The sequence below is a fragment of the Ranitomeya imitator genome, chromosome 8, assembly GCF_032444005.1.
Source record: "Ranitomeya imitator isolate aRanImi1 chromosome 8, aRanImi1.pri, whole genome shotgun sequence".
NCBI classification, from domain to species: domain Eukaryota; kingdom Metazoa; phylum Chordata; class Amphibia; order Anura; family Dendrobatidae; genus Ranitomeya; species Ranitomeya imitator.
The window spans coordinates 41,869,196-41,884,602 of record NC_091289.1 but is presented as its reverse complement, the minus strand read 5'-3'; the positions used below and the strand labels follow the sequence as shown (position 1 = coordinate 41,884,602).

Genomic DNA, 15,407 nt, shown 5'->3' with positions numbered 1-15,407 from the left:
TGAAACAGAACCTTGCCAGCCTGGTAGCACTGACACCAGTGCCTCGTTAGATATACAGTGGGGCAAAAAAGTATTTAGTCAGTCAGCAATAGTGCAAGTTCCACCACTTAAAAAGACGAGAGGCGTCTGTAATTTGCATCATAGGTAGACCTCAACTATGGGAGACAAACTGAGAAAAAGAAATCCAGAAAATCACATTGTCTGTTTTTTTATCATTTTTTTTGCATTTTATGGTGGAAAATAAGTATTTGGTCAGAAACAAACAATCAAGATTTCTGGCTCTCACAGACCTGTAACTTCTTCTTTAAGAGTCTCCTCTTTCCTCCACTCATTACCTGTAGTAATGGCACCTGTTTAAACTTGTTATCAGTATAAAAAGACACCTGTGCACACACTCAAACAGTCTGACTCCAAACTCCACTATGGTGAAGACCAAAGAACTGTCAAAGGACACCAGAAACAAAATTGTAGCCCTGCACCAGGCTGGGAAGACTGAATCTGCAATAGCCAACCAGCTTGGAGTGAAGAAATCAACAGTGGGAGCAATAATTAGAAAATGGAAGACATACAAGACCACTGATAATCTCCCTCGATCTGGGGCTCCACGCAAAATCCCACCCCGTGGGGTCAGAATGATCGCAAGAACGGTGAGCAAAAATCCCAGAACCACGCGGGGGGACCTAGTGAATGAACTGCAGAGAGCTGGGACCAATGTAACAAGGCCTACCATAAGTAACACACTACGCCACCATGGACTCAGATCCTGCAGTGCCAGACTTGTCCCACTGTTTAAGCCAGTACATGTCCGGGCCCGTCTGAAGTTTGCTAGAGAGCATTTGGATGATCCAGAGGAGTTTTGGGAGAATGTCCTATGGTCTGATGAAACCAAACTGGAACTGTTTGGTAGAAACACAACTTGTCGTGTTTGGAGGAAAAAGAATACTGAGTTGCATCCATCAAACACCATACCTACTGTAAAGCATGGTGGTGGAAACATCATGCTTTGGTGCTGTTTCTCCGCAAAGGGGCCAGGACGACTGATCCGGGTACATGAAAGAATGAATGGGGCCATGTATCGTGAGATTTTGAGTGCAAACCTCCTTCCATCAGCAAGGGCATTGAAGATGAAACGTGGCTGGGTCTTTCAACATGACAATGATCCAAAGCACACCGCCAGGGTAACGAAGGAGTGGCTTCGTAAGAAGCATTTCAAGGTCCTGGAGTGGCCTAGCCAGTCTCCAGATCTCAACCCTATAGAAAACCTTTGGAGGGAGTTGAAAATCCGTGTTGCCAAGCGAAAAGCCAAAAACATCACTGCTCTAGAGGAGATCTGCATGGAGGAATGGGCCAACATACCAACAACAGTGTGTGGCAACCTTGTGAAGACTTACAGAAAACGTTTGACCTCTGTCATGGCCAACAAAGGATATATTACAAAGTATTGAGATGAAATTTTGTTTCTGACCAAATACTTATTTTCCACCATAATATGCAGATAAATTGTTAAAAAAACAGACAATGTGATTTTCTGGTTTTTTTTTTTCTCAGTTTGTCTCCCATAGTTGAGGTCTACCTATGATGTAAATTACAGATGCCTCTCATCTTTTTAAGTGGTGGAACTTGCACTATTGCTGACTGACTAAATACTTTTTTGCCCCACTGTAAGCCTGGTCCATTAATGGGATATCGGGCCAGAAACCAGCCCCGGTAATATGGAAAGTTAAACCGAGAATAATGACGTTTGGATTGAGATAAGAGCACCTTAAGGTTAAATTATATGTTTAATCGCCTTAAGTGCACTAGACAAAAAACTATATATGCCATTGATTTACGTATATGATGGTCAGATATGTAAATACAGGCGGTAGTACAAAAGATATAAGCAGATTATACAAAAGTCATTTACCAGTTGGATGTTAGGCCTTGGTTCTGCCCAGTCACGTGGAAGGTGTGGGTGCCAGCGGTCTTCAGTTTCTTCCAACACGGTATGACTGGGGTGACCTGCCTTAGAAGAGAACAGTGGGCAACAGCCTGGCGTGAGCAATTAACACCTTGGTTGGTCACTCCCTTTCCTTCCTCCAGCATGGTCCTAGTTTCCCTCTCCTTGGGTCTGGTAGCTGAAACTCCAAAACCTATGATGGATCATAACTTTTCAATGGAAGCCTCTTAGAGGCGGTTTTAGCGCCATCAAAAGCAGCCTGACCACCGTTGCGCTTGTAGACCAAACACTGCTTCGCTACCTGGTTTCTACTAGCCATTTTACGTATTCCCCACCCTGGGGTGTTAGAACGGGTCGAGACACCTGCAGGCATTTTTCACGTTCCCGATATCTTGAAAATGCAACCTCTGTACAGCTAGGACGTACAATAGCTCCATAGTCCCTTATGGAATTACTGCTCATGTTTGTCTGGGAGGTTTCTTTGAAGCAGTTAAGCAGCTTGGGCTCCCAACAGGGGTTTGCCCTGCCAGAAAAGCCTTAGTCCCAACTAGGCTGCTAGCGGTGTTTTTACACTTGAGGCTTTCAAAGCTAGACCACCTGCTGAGCCAGGTGTACTGTCTCAGCTTGAAGGAGGCTTGCGGCGAAGCTGCAGGAGAAATGTAGTATTTAATGGGTGCCATTTAAAATGAATAGTCTTTTAGGTAATGCCCAAGCGAGCGAAGAACCCAGAGCTGTGGCTCTCCATTCTAGCTCATACAAGAGACCCCCCCCCTCTCCGTAATATCTATATGCTCTTATATGACTTATTGACAGGAGTTGTCTTCATGAGCTGGCCCCTTAAAAGAGCATGGGGTGTCGTGGTAGTAATCCGTACCAGAAGGCAGCCCTCCACAGTGGCGATGAGGAATCTCCACCATTTTGACCTTACCCTTTTACTTGCAGCTTACTATTTTGAATGAAATATTATTATTTGTAGGCCCGGTCTGCACAATGCCGTACATACACGGCAGTCACAACTGCAATGTTTAAAAATAAATTATTAGAATAAATCACATTTATCTTCCTGTATGACAAGCTTGTTATCGAATTAATGCTTTATTATTATTATTTGTTCCTTCTGTAGATTTCCTCACATCCCATTAACCTCTAATGGAGCATATTCAGGGAGCATGGATGAAGATCAGCAATGGGTTTGGCCTTAAGGACTCCGTATTTGATGGACCTAGCTGTATGTCACCGACCATTATGCAGCCGTTCGGGTATCAGCGGCGGTCATCGGATGATGGAAAGCTTGGTGACCCCTCCAAGGCGAGCAGTACTATCCGAGTCTACCTACCTAATAAGCAGAGAACTGTTGTAAGTACAGAGTTATTGTGGGATGGTGGTGGTTGTTGTTGTTTTTTTTTTTGTTTGTTTGTTTTTTTCTTTTCAATATACCGGTACTTCTATTTCTTAAAAAAAAAAAAAAAAAAAAAAAGAGTTGTCTTATAGAGGGAACACCTACCCAAATGCACTGTGGGCACATGGACCTCAGAGGGGGGATTGCCATGTGTGGAGCGGCCATTGGTCTACTGACCGGAATTCCGCAGTTTCATAGGTATATAGGATTCTGTCGAATTCGGGCCTGGAAACCCGCCACCGCTCCATATACAGGCTGTAAAACACAGACGTCTGAATCTGACCTCAGGGAGGTCGGCTACATGGAAAAATCTCTGATTCGTTATGGCTTCCCAGGCAAAACCTACTGTTTTCAGGAGACAACTGATTTAAAGGCAATCTTGTCAGCGGGTTTATGCTATGTAAATTAAGATTTAGGGACATAGACCCTGATTCCAGCCATTTTATCATTTAGTCTACTGGGTGCAGCAGTCATGATAGAATCACCGCTTTCTCAGCTACAGATGTAGCAGAGCTCTGAATGCTGAACTCTGTACAGCCCCGCCCACATCACCGATTGGCTGCTGTGTACACTGTAAATTGACAAAGCTACTAATCAGTGATGGGGACATGGTTGGACTAGGAGGCACCTGACACCTAGTCCTGTAGTGATAATCTCCTGCTGATAAAACATTAATTGTATTGAAACAGGAACACAAAGCCCAGTAAGTGACACATGGCTGAAATCAGGGTCTCAGCCCCCACATCATACTGCTCTCAGATCACATAGCACATACCTGTTGATTCCCTTTAAGATCCTTATCTGTGGATTGATAAATATATTTTTTACTATAGCAGTTTTTCCAGGACATGTAAATAAGACCTAAAGACCTGTAAGAACACAGTCTTAAACTTTTTTTTTTTTTTTAAATATCTACTTGTCTTGACTTGTAGGCAAAATAACAGGTGGTTGCTGCTGTGGCCACAAGGTCACCAAAACAGATACTCATTTGTCGATTTGGAAAGTTTAGCGGCCTTAAAGGGAAACTCCAGTGAAATCCAGACGCTTCCCACGTGAATTCCATCACTTTTTTTTTTCTTCTGACTCTCTTCATAGTCCTGTTGAATTTGTCTGTAACTTTTCCAACGCGGCAGTGTACACCTTCACCTGGCGACAACCGATCTCTATCATTGTGTGGTCAGCAGCCGACATAAGGCCGGTATCGAGCGTCCATGTAACGTGGACTGCGCTCACATTGCAGTATCCAAGCCGGCGGCAGTCAGGCGGGTTATTGGGATGCAGGAACAGTCCGTGTTTCGTGGATGTTTGATACCAAAGAGTTTAAATATGAATGTTCTCTGATCACATCCAAAGAGAAAATGTTCCTGGTTCTGATTTATGGCATATAATCGAGGAAAGGTTTTGACGCAAATGATGAATTAGACTAAGGCTGGGATCAGACGAGCTGATGAAAATTCATCAAATTTTTCATCCGTGTTGTCACTCACCTGTGTGTCCATATTATACATCCGTGTAATATCGGTATTTTAACAAATTTTTAAAAATGCACGTCGTCGATGTATCTGTAAAGATTGGATGCAATATGGATGTGTCCTGTATGGGATACGACTTTATTTTTTTTGCTCACCCATCAACTTCAATAGGCTCTCTCATCCGATATATGGAAAAGAATGGTGCATGCTGGGATTTTAGTTTATTTTTTTTCTTTCTTTACATGAATACAGTGTAGAAAAACAAAAAAAAAAAACTATCCCTATTGAATCACATCGATCAACATGTTCTCCCATCTTTACTCATCAGTATAACACTCTTGTCTGAACGAGCTCTGGTGATAAGGAAATCTGTGCCCACAATTACAAAGAATTCTGTGCCCACAATGACAAAGAGGGAAAAAAAAAGTTCAACATCAAGTAAACAAAAACAAAAAAAATGCCCAAATTAAATGAGGTGTAAATATTAAGTGTCTTAGAACAATTTTTGCTCCAGAAAAAAGGCACCAGAGCAGTGAAGAATTGTCCCCTTAGACTTTACATTGCTTCTAGGCTAGAATGTCTTCCTGGTACGGTGCTCCGTCATTGCTTCTAGGCTAGAATGTCTTCCTGGTACGGTGCTCCGTCATTGCTTCTAGGCTAGAATGTCTTCCTGGTACGGTGCTCCGTCATTGCTTCTAGGCTAGAATGTCTTCCTGGTACGGTGCTCCGTCATTGCTTCTAGGCTAGAATGTCTTCCTGATACGGTGCTCCGTCATTGCTTCTAGGCTAGAATGTCTTCCTGGTACAGTGCTCCGTCATTGCTTCTAGGCTAGAATGTCTTCCTGGTATGGTGCTCCGTCATTGCTTCTAGGCTAGAATGTCTTCCTGGTACGGTGCTCCGTCATTGCTTCTAGGCTAGAATGTCTTCCTGGTACGGTGCTCCGTCATTGCTTCTAGGCTAGAATGTCTTCCTGGTATGGTGCCCCATCATTGCTTCTAGGCTAGAATGTCTTCCTGGTACGGTGCCCCATCATTGCTTCTAGGCTAGAATGTCTTCCTGGTATGGTGCCCCATCATTGCTTCTAGGCTAGAATGTCTTCCTGGTACGGTGCTCCGTCATTGCTTCTAGGCTAGAATGTCTTCCTGGTACGGTGCTCCGTCATTGCTTCTAGGCTAGAAGGTCTTCCTGGTATGGTGCTCCGTGGCACATAAAGTGCCTGCGGAGGTTTGAGACTAGGTACATAGCTCGCCACTCATTCTTCTGGGTGTCATGTAAGGAAAGGCATCCACTTGGAAAATTTCCACTAAACTATTTTGCATAAGAATAATTGAGGCCAAATTCTGAATTCTTTAAATTCCTCCCTGACAGGAGATCTGAAATTGCTGTAAAAATCTGAAGAAATATTTGGGAGAGGTGATTGTGACAGTCTTCTGTACGCACGCTCCGCCCGCGGTGGATTACTGGCTTTGTGGCGCTGGCGCACGTGTCATGCATGATCCCTATATTTGGATGTGAAGTAGTGATCACGGTGATGGCTAATCCACCCGACTTACCTGTCGCTCCGCATTGCTGTGCGCATTCTGGCCATACATAAGTTAAATGATGATATATTGTTTTATTGAAGCTACGGTATGATGACGGGAAAAGGAATTTCGACCCTGCGTTAATTTGACGGTTTATATGATAAAGTAGCGGCAGGAATGCAGATGTGGTCACACCCGTCTCGTGTGCTAATCTTCTTTTTTTTTTTTGTTTCCACATCTTCTGTACTTTGCATTAAAAGCTGCACATTTTTTCACGTTTAGAGAGATATTCCCATCTCGAAAGATCCTATCCCAATATGTAGTAGGTGTAATAATATTAGCACATTCCTCCAATTAAAAATGTAGTATAGTTTTTCTGATTTGCTGTCTCTTTTGTCATGTGCAGGCATTGCAGGACTTTAGGTATCCATGGTTACGACCACTGGTATGGTGACAGCTAGTTGCTAGTGATCGTAGTGGAGGATTTTTAAGAGGTCAATTTGCAGAGTTGATTATTTTTGCAATTTTAGGCATTCAAAAAAGTTGTTTTTTATTTTTTAACGTCGCGGTTCACACTGTGGATGTTGGGAACCGATCCGCTCTTCACTTTTTTTTTTTTTATAATTTTTTCACTTTGCACATTCCCTACATACCAGCCACGTTCTTAACCGGTGGTCTGTGCAGTATGTGAAATCTGTATCATCCGAGGTCCCTACGTGTGTCAGGCCCTCCTCTCTCCGATCTTTCTTTGGATCTTGACCAAAAATGAGCAATGACAGAAAGATGGAGAATGCCGCTGTCAATGGCCTGCAGTGTGCTCCACGCAAAGCCGCTCGCTGACTTTCCAGAGATGTCGTCCAAGATAAATATTAGTGAAAGCAGAACTTGGATCCAAGTAAGAAAAATCCACGTCTACATAACTCGCATCTAACGGCATTAAGAATAACAAACACACGACTGATCTCCTGGCAGAACATGGCCGCCACCAATAATGTATGCTCATGCTCCACACAAAACTGAAGCATTTCTCTAATTTGGCAAAAAGTGATTTATTTTTTTTTTTCTTTACTGTCCAGATCGAGTGAAAAAAAAAAATTATATATGTATATTATTTTATTTATTTCCCAGGGGTGGGTGACCTTTCAGGCTGTGTGTTCAACTATAAAAAAAAAAGCATACATACGCATACATACGCATCCTATCATTTAGAATGCATACTGCGATTTTTGTGCACATGATGTAGTTTTTTTTTTCCCGCGAAAAAAAGCACATCACGGTAAAAAACGCAGCATGTTCATTAATTTTGCGGGGTTTTTTTTGCGTTTTTCCCACTATATAATGCATTGGGAAAGCTCCGGAAAAAAACGCGAGAAAAACGCATGCGGATTTCTTGCAGAAAATCCTGACGTGTGCACATAACCTCAATATCAGAAAGAGACTTGTTGATTGCGGATGTGTTGGATGTGTGGAGTCAAGAAAAAGCAGCCGAGTGCTCGGCCTATATGGAAAAACTTCCAGGATTGTTTTTAAAAATTTATTTAAAAAAAAAAAAAAAAAAAGCGCCCTCTTGTTCATTGAGTATCGCTGTGTTTTGGCCCCTGATGGTGGATTCCCGCCGTGCGCAGGGTAACGCTGTCCCGCTTTCTTCTTGCAGGTGAATGTACGGAGCGGCATGAGTTTACACGACTGTCTGATGAAGGCGTTGAAGGTGCGCGGCCTCCAGCCCGAGTGTTGTGCCGTTTTCCGTCTTCTGTTAGATCCTAGAGGGTAAGAAGCTGATTAGTCCAGGATTGTACAGGATTGTTTTTTCTTCCTATGTAGAAGCTCTTTACCTTTTTTCCATTTTATGCTATGCACTGGAGAGTCTTTGATGTTTTCACTTTTTAATAATCCTGAATTAGAACCGCACAGGATTATCGCTTATATTGGCTTAGACTTTAAATCCTCTAACTTTGACAGCGGTAATGAAGCCTCGATATGCGTTGGCTCAGCCCTCGCTGCTTTACCTATGGTTACATTCACACTTCATCCTAGCGGAGCAGTGACAGCTAGGACTACGCTTCTGAGTATATTTCTTTGTGACGACACATAATGATGGGTGTAGTAGTAGCTTTATTGCAGGTTGCATGCCGAGCGTATAATTGATCGTCCGTTAGCCGTCTCCTGTACACTGGAGCACTCCTGTGCCGTCTAAAAGAAATCACCGACATCTTTGCTTTATTTATTTTCATTTTTTCTATTTAATGGAGGTTGATTATTTTTTTATTATATGATCCCTCATCACCAAAAACATATAATGTAGTTTTCCTATGCACATCTATTTTTACAGTGTGTGACCGTTGGGAATCCGACTGCTGAGACCCAAATCGATCACAAACACTGATATTCCTACGTCCCCCGTAAGATCGATGCTCTGCTGAGCATGCGTGACCACTGAGCCACATACTGGTCACAGGGGTCCAGTTTGCAGTTTGAGATTTCTCTTTTCTGGGAGTGTCTCGCTCTGTAATACAGGCTGGATGTGAGCTCTGTGTGTATCCATGATACTTCTGTTGTGCCTTGCTTTTATCTACGAGAACAGCGAAAGAACAGCACTTATTTATTCTCATGTGTTTTCCTACTTGTCTGTAAAGGTTTTCTCTGCCCTCCATAAAACCTTAGATACTTTCCCCCTCTCTCAAGTGCAGCTCGGAGTAAAATCACCCATCCCTGCTTCTATCTCTCAATGCCCATTTAAGCAGGCATATAATAAACTAGCTTTTCCAGTGATCAGCCTGTCTGAACAGATCGGTACTCACCCACCCAACGAAAGAGCAAATTGGCAGCAGATCACTTTGTGTAAGCAGAATGTGCCGCCGAGAACGCTCTATCACTCCAGTCCCAATATTAGCGATCGCCCTGTGCTCATAGAAGTGTGGTCGCCCTGTCTGAATTGGATGTAGATCGGCGGTCGTTTTAGTGGCTGTGTATGGCGGGTCTAAATGAGACGGAACCCTGAGAGAAGGGAGGGAGAGAGCAGGGTTCTGACGGGTCTGTGTAATGTAAATTGTGCAGCCACGTGAGAGGTTTCTGCTAGTTGTAAGTGGAGCGGAGTATCTGGAGGGAGCTGCATTATTCCCTCCCAGCAGCCGCTCGCTCGGCCTGGCTGCAGTTGCTGGGACGTTTCCCAGTGCAAGTTTTGTTATGGTTGAGGTAATCAGATACTGAGTTTCTGTAGGTGGGGACAAGTCACGAAACTTATTCCTGTGGGATCCGTGAGCCGGAGTGTTTGTCAGCCAACAGGTACAATGACTTTGTATCTCGTCCGTTCCAGGATATTTCATTGAAATTCACAAATAGGACCTGAGGTGTGTACCCGGCCAGGACGGCGGTGCGTGAGCCCAGAAATCTACTACTGTGCCTCGGGACACACTTTGAATCTATTTATGGCTTCATACGACGGCATTAATAAAGAAAACTTTTTTTTTTTGTTTCTTATGTTAGACCGATGACGAGCTGTAGGAAAGTGTACCGGGAAAATGGAGCGCTGGGTGCAGAGTACAGGGTGGTCCAATGATCACTGGTAAAAAAAAATAAATGATCATTTTTTCCCACACACAGGCCGTGATTCCTCAAGTGTTCTTTTTTTTTTTTTTTAACAGATTTCTGGCTTTAACCCCTTTTACGACCTTGGGATTTTCCGTTTTTGCGTTTCCGTTTTTTTGCTCCCCTTCTTCCCAGAGCCATAACTTTTTTATTTTTATTTTCCATCAATATGGCCATGTAAGGGCTTGTTTTTTGTTGCAGGATGAGTTGTACTTTTGAACGACACCATTGGTTTTATCATATTGGGAACTGGAAAACAGGAAACAAAATAAAATGCGGTGAAATTGCAAAAAATAAGTGCAATTCCGTAATTGTTTTTGGATTTTTTTTTTTTTTTTTTTTCAACATGTTCACTAAATGCTAAAACTGACCCCCCAATATGATTCTCCATGTCATTATGAGTTTGCAGATGGCAAACATGTCTAGGATCTTTTTTTTTTATTTAAATGGTGAAAGAAAATTCCAAAGTTTTTGTAAAGAAGAAGAAAAAAAAAAAAAAGGCTCCCTTTTCCGAGACCCGTAGCGTCTCCATTTTTCGTGATCTGGGGGCTGGGTGAGGGCTTATTTTTTTTGCGTGCTGATCTGAAGTTTTTATTAATACCATTTTAGGTTAGATACAATGTTTTAATTGATCGCCCGTTATTGCAGTTTTGCGACTACCAGGGAAATAAAAACTAGTTGTGGCGTTTTTAGTTTTTTCTCTCGTTATGCTGTTTACTGATCATTAATTATTTTTAGACCTTGATAGATCAGGCGTTTCTGAATGCAGTGATACCAAATGTGTGGGTTTTTTTTTGGGGCAAAAGGGGGGTGATTTGAACATCTGTGTGTGTGATATATATAACACACACACACACACACACACACACACACACACACACACACACACACACACACACGTGTTCAAATCACCCCCCTTTTGCCCAAAAAACCCCCACACATTTGGTATCGCTGCATTCAGAAACGCCTGATCTATCAAGGTCTAAAAATAATTAATAATATTTGCGTATATTAATTTTTTATTTTAACTTTTTACTGGCTTCAATAGTTTCCTTAGGAGACTTCAGACTGTGATCATCCGAACACTTGTGCTACACATGGCATTGTTTCAGCCCTGCTATGATATATCTAAAAGCATTAACTGCTATGTATGCCGGCCGCAGGGCGGTCCTCATAGCGGATCGGCAGTGACATCCACAGGGGTCTCCGGTAGACTTCGGACTGTCATACCAACCCATTGGCGACCTGTAACCACATGACTCTGGCTCCGATGGGCGGGATTAGTGACGTGCTTCCGGTAGGTGCGAGTTAAATGCTGCTGCCAGAGATTGACAGTGGTGTTTAACTAGTTAAGTGTCGTAAATGTCTCCAAACCCTGTGGTGGCAGCTGAGAGATGGAGCAAATTCAATAAGGTGTAGACCCCTGCACCTGTGCATGAATTTGACGCAGCTGACTTGACCGGCGTCTTCATCAAGACTGGTATGCAAAATGTCAGTCTTGATAAATCTGGTATACGGTGGCAACCCAAAAAAAATTATGTAAGCTGGGACCTTCCCTGTGAGACTGGGGGTAGAGGAGAATCAGCCAAGACCCCAGAAGGATTGGGTTGAGAAGCAATCGGAGGCTTGGAGGGGTTAGTGAATGCGGTCTTGACCATGGGAGGCTTGGCGAAAACAGGTGGCAAGTGGCTTTGACTGTGGAAGGCTTTTGGTGGTTGGAAGCAAGAGATCTTGACCGCGAGAGGCTTTGGTGGGGATGATGCAACTGCCCTGGACTTTGGCGGGTTGGTTGGCTGAATTCTCTGTATGGTTGGGTAAGGCTTAAACTGGCCATAGAGGTTGGTTGTTGGCTGATTGATGCTTTGGATGATCGATTGTTTCTTTCATACACAGGAGCTCTTATTCAGCCAAGTGCTCTTGTGTTTTGTATGAGAGACGCTAGTTGACATGTTGGCTGCAGTGCTGTGGAGTCGGTAAGCCAAACCTCCGACTCCTGGTTGTCCGACACCTTCTCTCGGGGAGAACAATGCGATCGGAGGTCAGAAATGGGACGTGCCTCCCTCGACATCTCTCCTGACCATCAGTCAGCCGGTGTCCACATACTTGTTAGACCATTTGCCGAACTCGTTGACATCTTCTAAAACCACAACGTGGAGATAAAGAAAATCCTTCACCGCTTGTCCTATGTTTGCTTCTGCTCCATAGCTCTCTTCCTTTTGCGTTCTCATTTGTAGCATTTTTCCTTCCTTTGTGTCATGTTTTAATGCATTGTACGTTCCATCAGAAAGCAGCGGCTGGACTGGAGCACCGATGCCATGTCATTAATAGGGGCAGAGCTGCAAGTGGATTTCTTGGATCATGTCCCACTCACAACCCATAATTTTGTAAGTTTCATGATGTCCTTATTTGTATCCTGTTCTTATCTTTTCATCTGTGACTTGTTTTTTTTTTTTTTTTGCATTAACCATCAGTTTATTATATATATTTCTTATATTCCTGTTCGGTTGTTGCATTTCCTATAATTTGTGTTCTCCTCTAAAAATTCTGCACAGTTCTCAAAAGGCTGACAAATAGCAAGTAGGCAGAAGCTAATATTGAAGAAGCACTCATCCTCCTCATCCTCCCATCACAAGTTGATATATTGCAGTCATCATATTACATAGCGCTGTGTACTTGCAATTGCTCATTTTGCCTTTCTACCCAGCAAATTTTTCTCTTTTCCATTAGGTCTGTGATATCACCTGGTTACTAACTGACTAGCTGAACCCTTCTAAGCTCTAAGTAGAAACAGGAGGTCAAGTTTCTCTGTATGACTCATGAGTCATCACTGCAAAAGTCTATGGCAGGGGGAGGATGGAGAAGCTGGGTCAGGAGTTGGAGGGGAATGATAAATGCAGAGACAAGAGACTTCCTGTTTCTGCATAGAGCAGAGAAAAGAGAACAGTTATCTGGGTAGAAAGGCAAAATGAGCAATTGTAAGTACACAGTGCTGTATAATATGACTGTAATATAGTAAGAAGGAAAAAAACTTTGATGGGAGAAGAAGTGCTTCGTTAAGGAGCCCATATACCTTACACAGTGTTTGGCGAACAATACTGCTCCAGAACATGCAATCTTGTCCAATCCTACATGTGATTTCTATGGGGACAGGGGAGTAAGCTGCTGCAAGATACCTCTGTCTGGAAAAAAGTGATGTTTCTTCTCTGCGTTCTTTGGCTTCCATTGTCAGGGGGGAGAGTCAGGTGGCCCATTCAGTCACTACTGACCTTGGCTCTAGATTTTAGTCCGAAATTATCCCTGAAGACCTACAAGGTTCTTTCCTTGCCCTGACTCGTGGCACACAACTGGTGACCTGAAAAGTCACTAATGGGGAGTTTTCTAAGGTGAAAAGTCACATATCTGTCATCACCCCCTGGACATCGTCAGTCACTTCTCCTCTTGTCCTCCGGCACCCAACACGTTCAAATGGTGATATTAATAGATGAGTATCCATCGGGGTGCACAACCTGCAGGCCCCGGAGTCGCATGCCATCCTTCGAGCCCTTCTGTGGGGCCCCTACTATATGGTCACTGACTTGTCTGTCTGCACGTAGCGCTGGAGAAGTGACGGGAACGTATGAATGAATGGTGGCGGGTTTCTTAACAGATGTTGCACCATTTGGCTCTTACAGGCTTTTTGTTCCACCTGCGCACTGTAGCTTTGATGTGGTCATAAATGAGCAGAGAGGAGCTCAGAAAATGACAGATAAGATTTACATTACAGGAGGACAATATCGCATTGAACGGGCCGCACTGCGGTATATGAGGTCTTTTGTGTTCCAGACCGGTTCATTTTTGTCCCAACGCATTTCGGCACCAGAATGGTTCTTTATTAGTGATGAGCGAGTGTACTCGTTGCTCGGATGTCCTCCGAGTATTTTTTTGTGCTCGGAGATTGTTTTCATCGCGGCAGCTGAATGATTTACAGCTACTAGCCAGGCTGAGTACATGTGGGGGTTGCCTGGTTGCTAGGGAACCCCCACATGTACTCAGCCTGGCTAGTAGCTGTAAATCATTCAGCAGAGGCGATGAAAACTAAATCTCCGAGCACTAACAAATACTCGGAGGACACCCGAGCATGCTCTGGAAAACCCGAGCAACGAGTATACTCGCTCATCACTATAAGATTTATAATTTTTCCCTGTAAGACCAACAGAACATGCTCGCTGACGGATTCTCAGGTAACTCATTCTTCCGCTAACCGTAGACACTGCAGCACAGAGGCTATAGGAGACAAACTGTGCCGCCGACAAAATGACTTGTCTGTATATGTATTATAGTCCGTCAATCACACACTAATCTGCACTGTTGTGCTGTTGCACATTACCTGTATTGTTTAATTCAATGTCCTATGGCTCTCTCCCCGTTTCTGTTACTAATCTGTGCGCTGGGACGTCCTCTCACTATCCAGATTCGCCATAAATGGCTGCTGCATTCCCTGCCTCTGCTTTTATACAGGCTCTCTTGCTTATTTTTGTTTATGCCATGTGATGTAATGACTGCAATGAGGAAGACCGCCCGGCTGCACCTGAGATTCTATGTTTTTATTTTTTTTCTCTGTTATTTCCGTGAAACAAATTTCTAAAAACTCTACTTGCATCGTCTCAAATTAATTTGGTAAAGGCTTTAGCTGACCTTGTGTTTTTTTTTTTTTTTTGTTTTTTTTTTGTTCAGGTACGAAAGACCTTCTTGAAGTTGGCCTTCTGTGACATCTGCCAGAAATTTCTTCTGAACGGTTTCCGGTGTCAGACGTGTGGGTACAAGTTTCACGAGCACTGCAGCACCAAGGTCCCGACCATGTGCGTGGACTGGAGCAACATCCGGCAGTTACTGTGAGTGAGCGGTGCCCCGGGTGCGCTCCTTCTAGTATCGTCTTCCCGATGGCGCGGCTCGGAAACTCTCCGTCCTCCTGATGGGATGAGTAGACATTCCGGTACTTGGGAAACATCTGGATGAACCAGTTTATTCTATTTTTAAACAAAGTTATTATTGTAAAATGAAATGACAGCGGGATGAGCAAAAGGGCATAAACACGGCCGCCGTCCAACTCATTACCGGAGGCTTTCATCATGCTGGGATAGAAAGGAGGCCGAGGGGAACAGCGCCAGCGCGGCTCGTATCGCGAATGTAAATAATTAGCTCATTAATTTCTATCACATGTTCACCACTCCATCAGACTTTGTGGATTCTGTCATCATCAGCTGTTTATCTTTTTATTTAACCCCATCTACTTAAAGACCACCCAGACCTCCGTGTAAATCATGTCAACTCAAAAGCCCTCTCCACCATAAAAAAATAATAAAAACTCCTGTAAATATATGCTCTGCAGTTTTCTGCTTCTCAGCAAGTATGAAAGTCTTGACTTTAGTCCTGGCATAAGTCTGTCAAGTTTTTTTTTTTTTTTTCTACTTCCCCACTGTGTCACTTACTAGGCTGCTTGCTGTGGTTT

General features: G+C 43.5%; 1 protein-coding gene across 2 annotated transcripts in view; it reads left to right on the top strand.

Annotated features, from left to right (window-relative positions):
* Window positions 1-15,407, top strand: part of RAF1 (Raf-1 proto-oncogene, serine/threonine kinase) — a 97,748-nt gene that overhangs the window by 57,573 nt on the left and 24,768 nt on the right. For both annotated transcript variants that reach the window (XM_069736787.1, XM_069736786.1), the window contains exons 2-5: window positions 3,063-3,295; window positions 7,989-8,101; window positions 12,204-12,303; window positions 14,633-14,790. In XM_069736787.1, coding sequence (XP_069592888.1) covers window positions 3,089-3,295; window positions 7,989-8,101; window positions 12,204-12,303; window positions 14,633-14,790 — 578 coding nt within the window. In that variant the 5' untranslated portion in view covers window positions 3,063-3,088. The remainder of the gene's footprint in view (window positions 1-3,062; window positions 3,296-7,988; window positions 8,102-12,203; window positions 12,304-14,632; window positions 14,791-15,407) is intronic.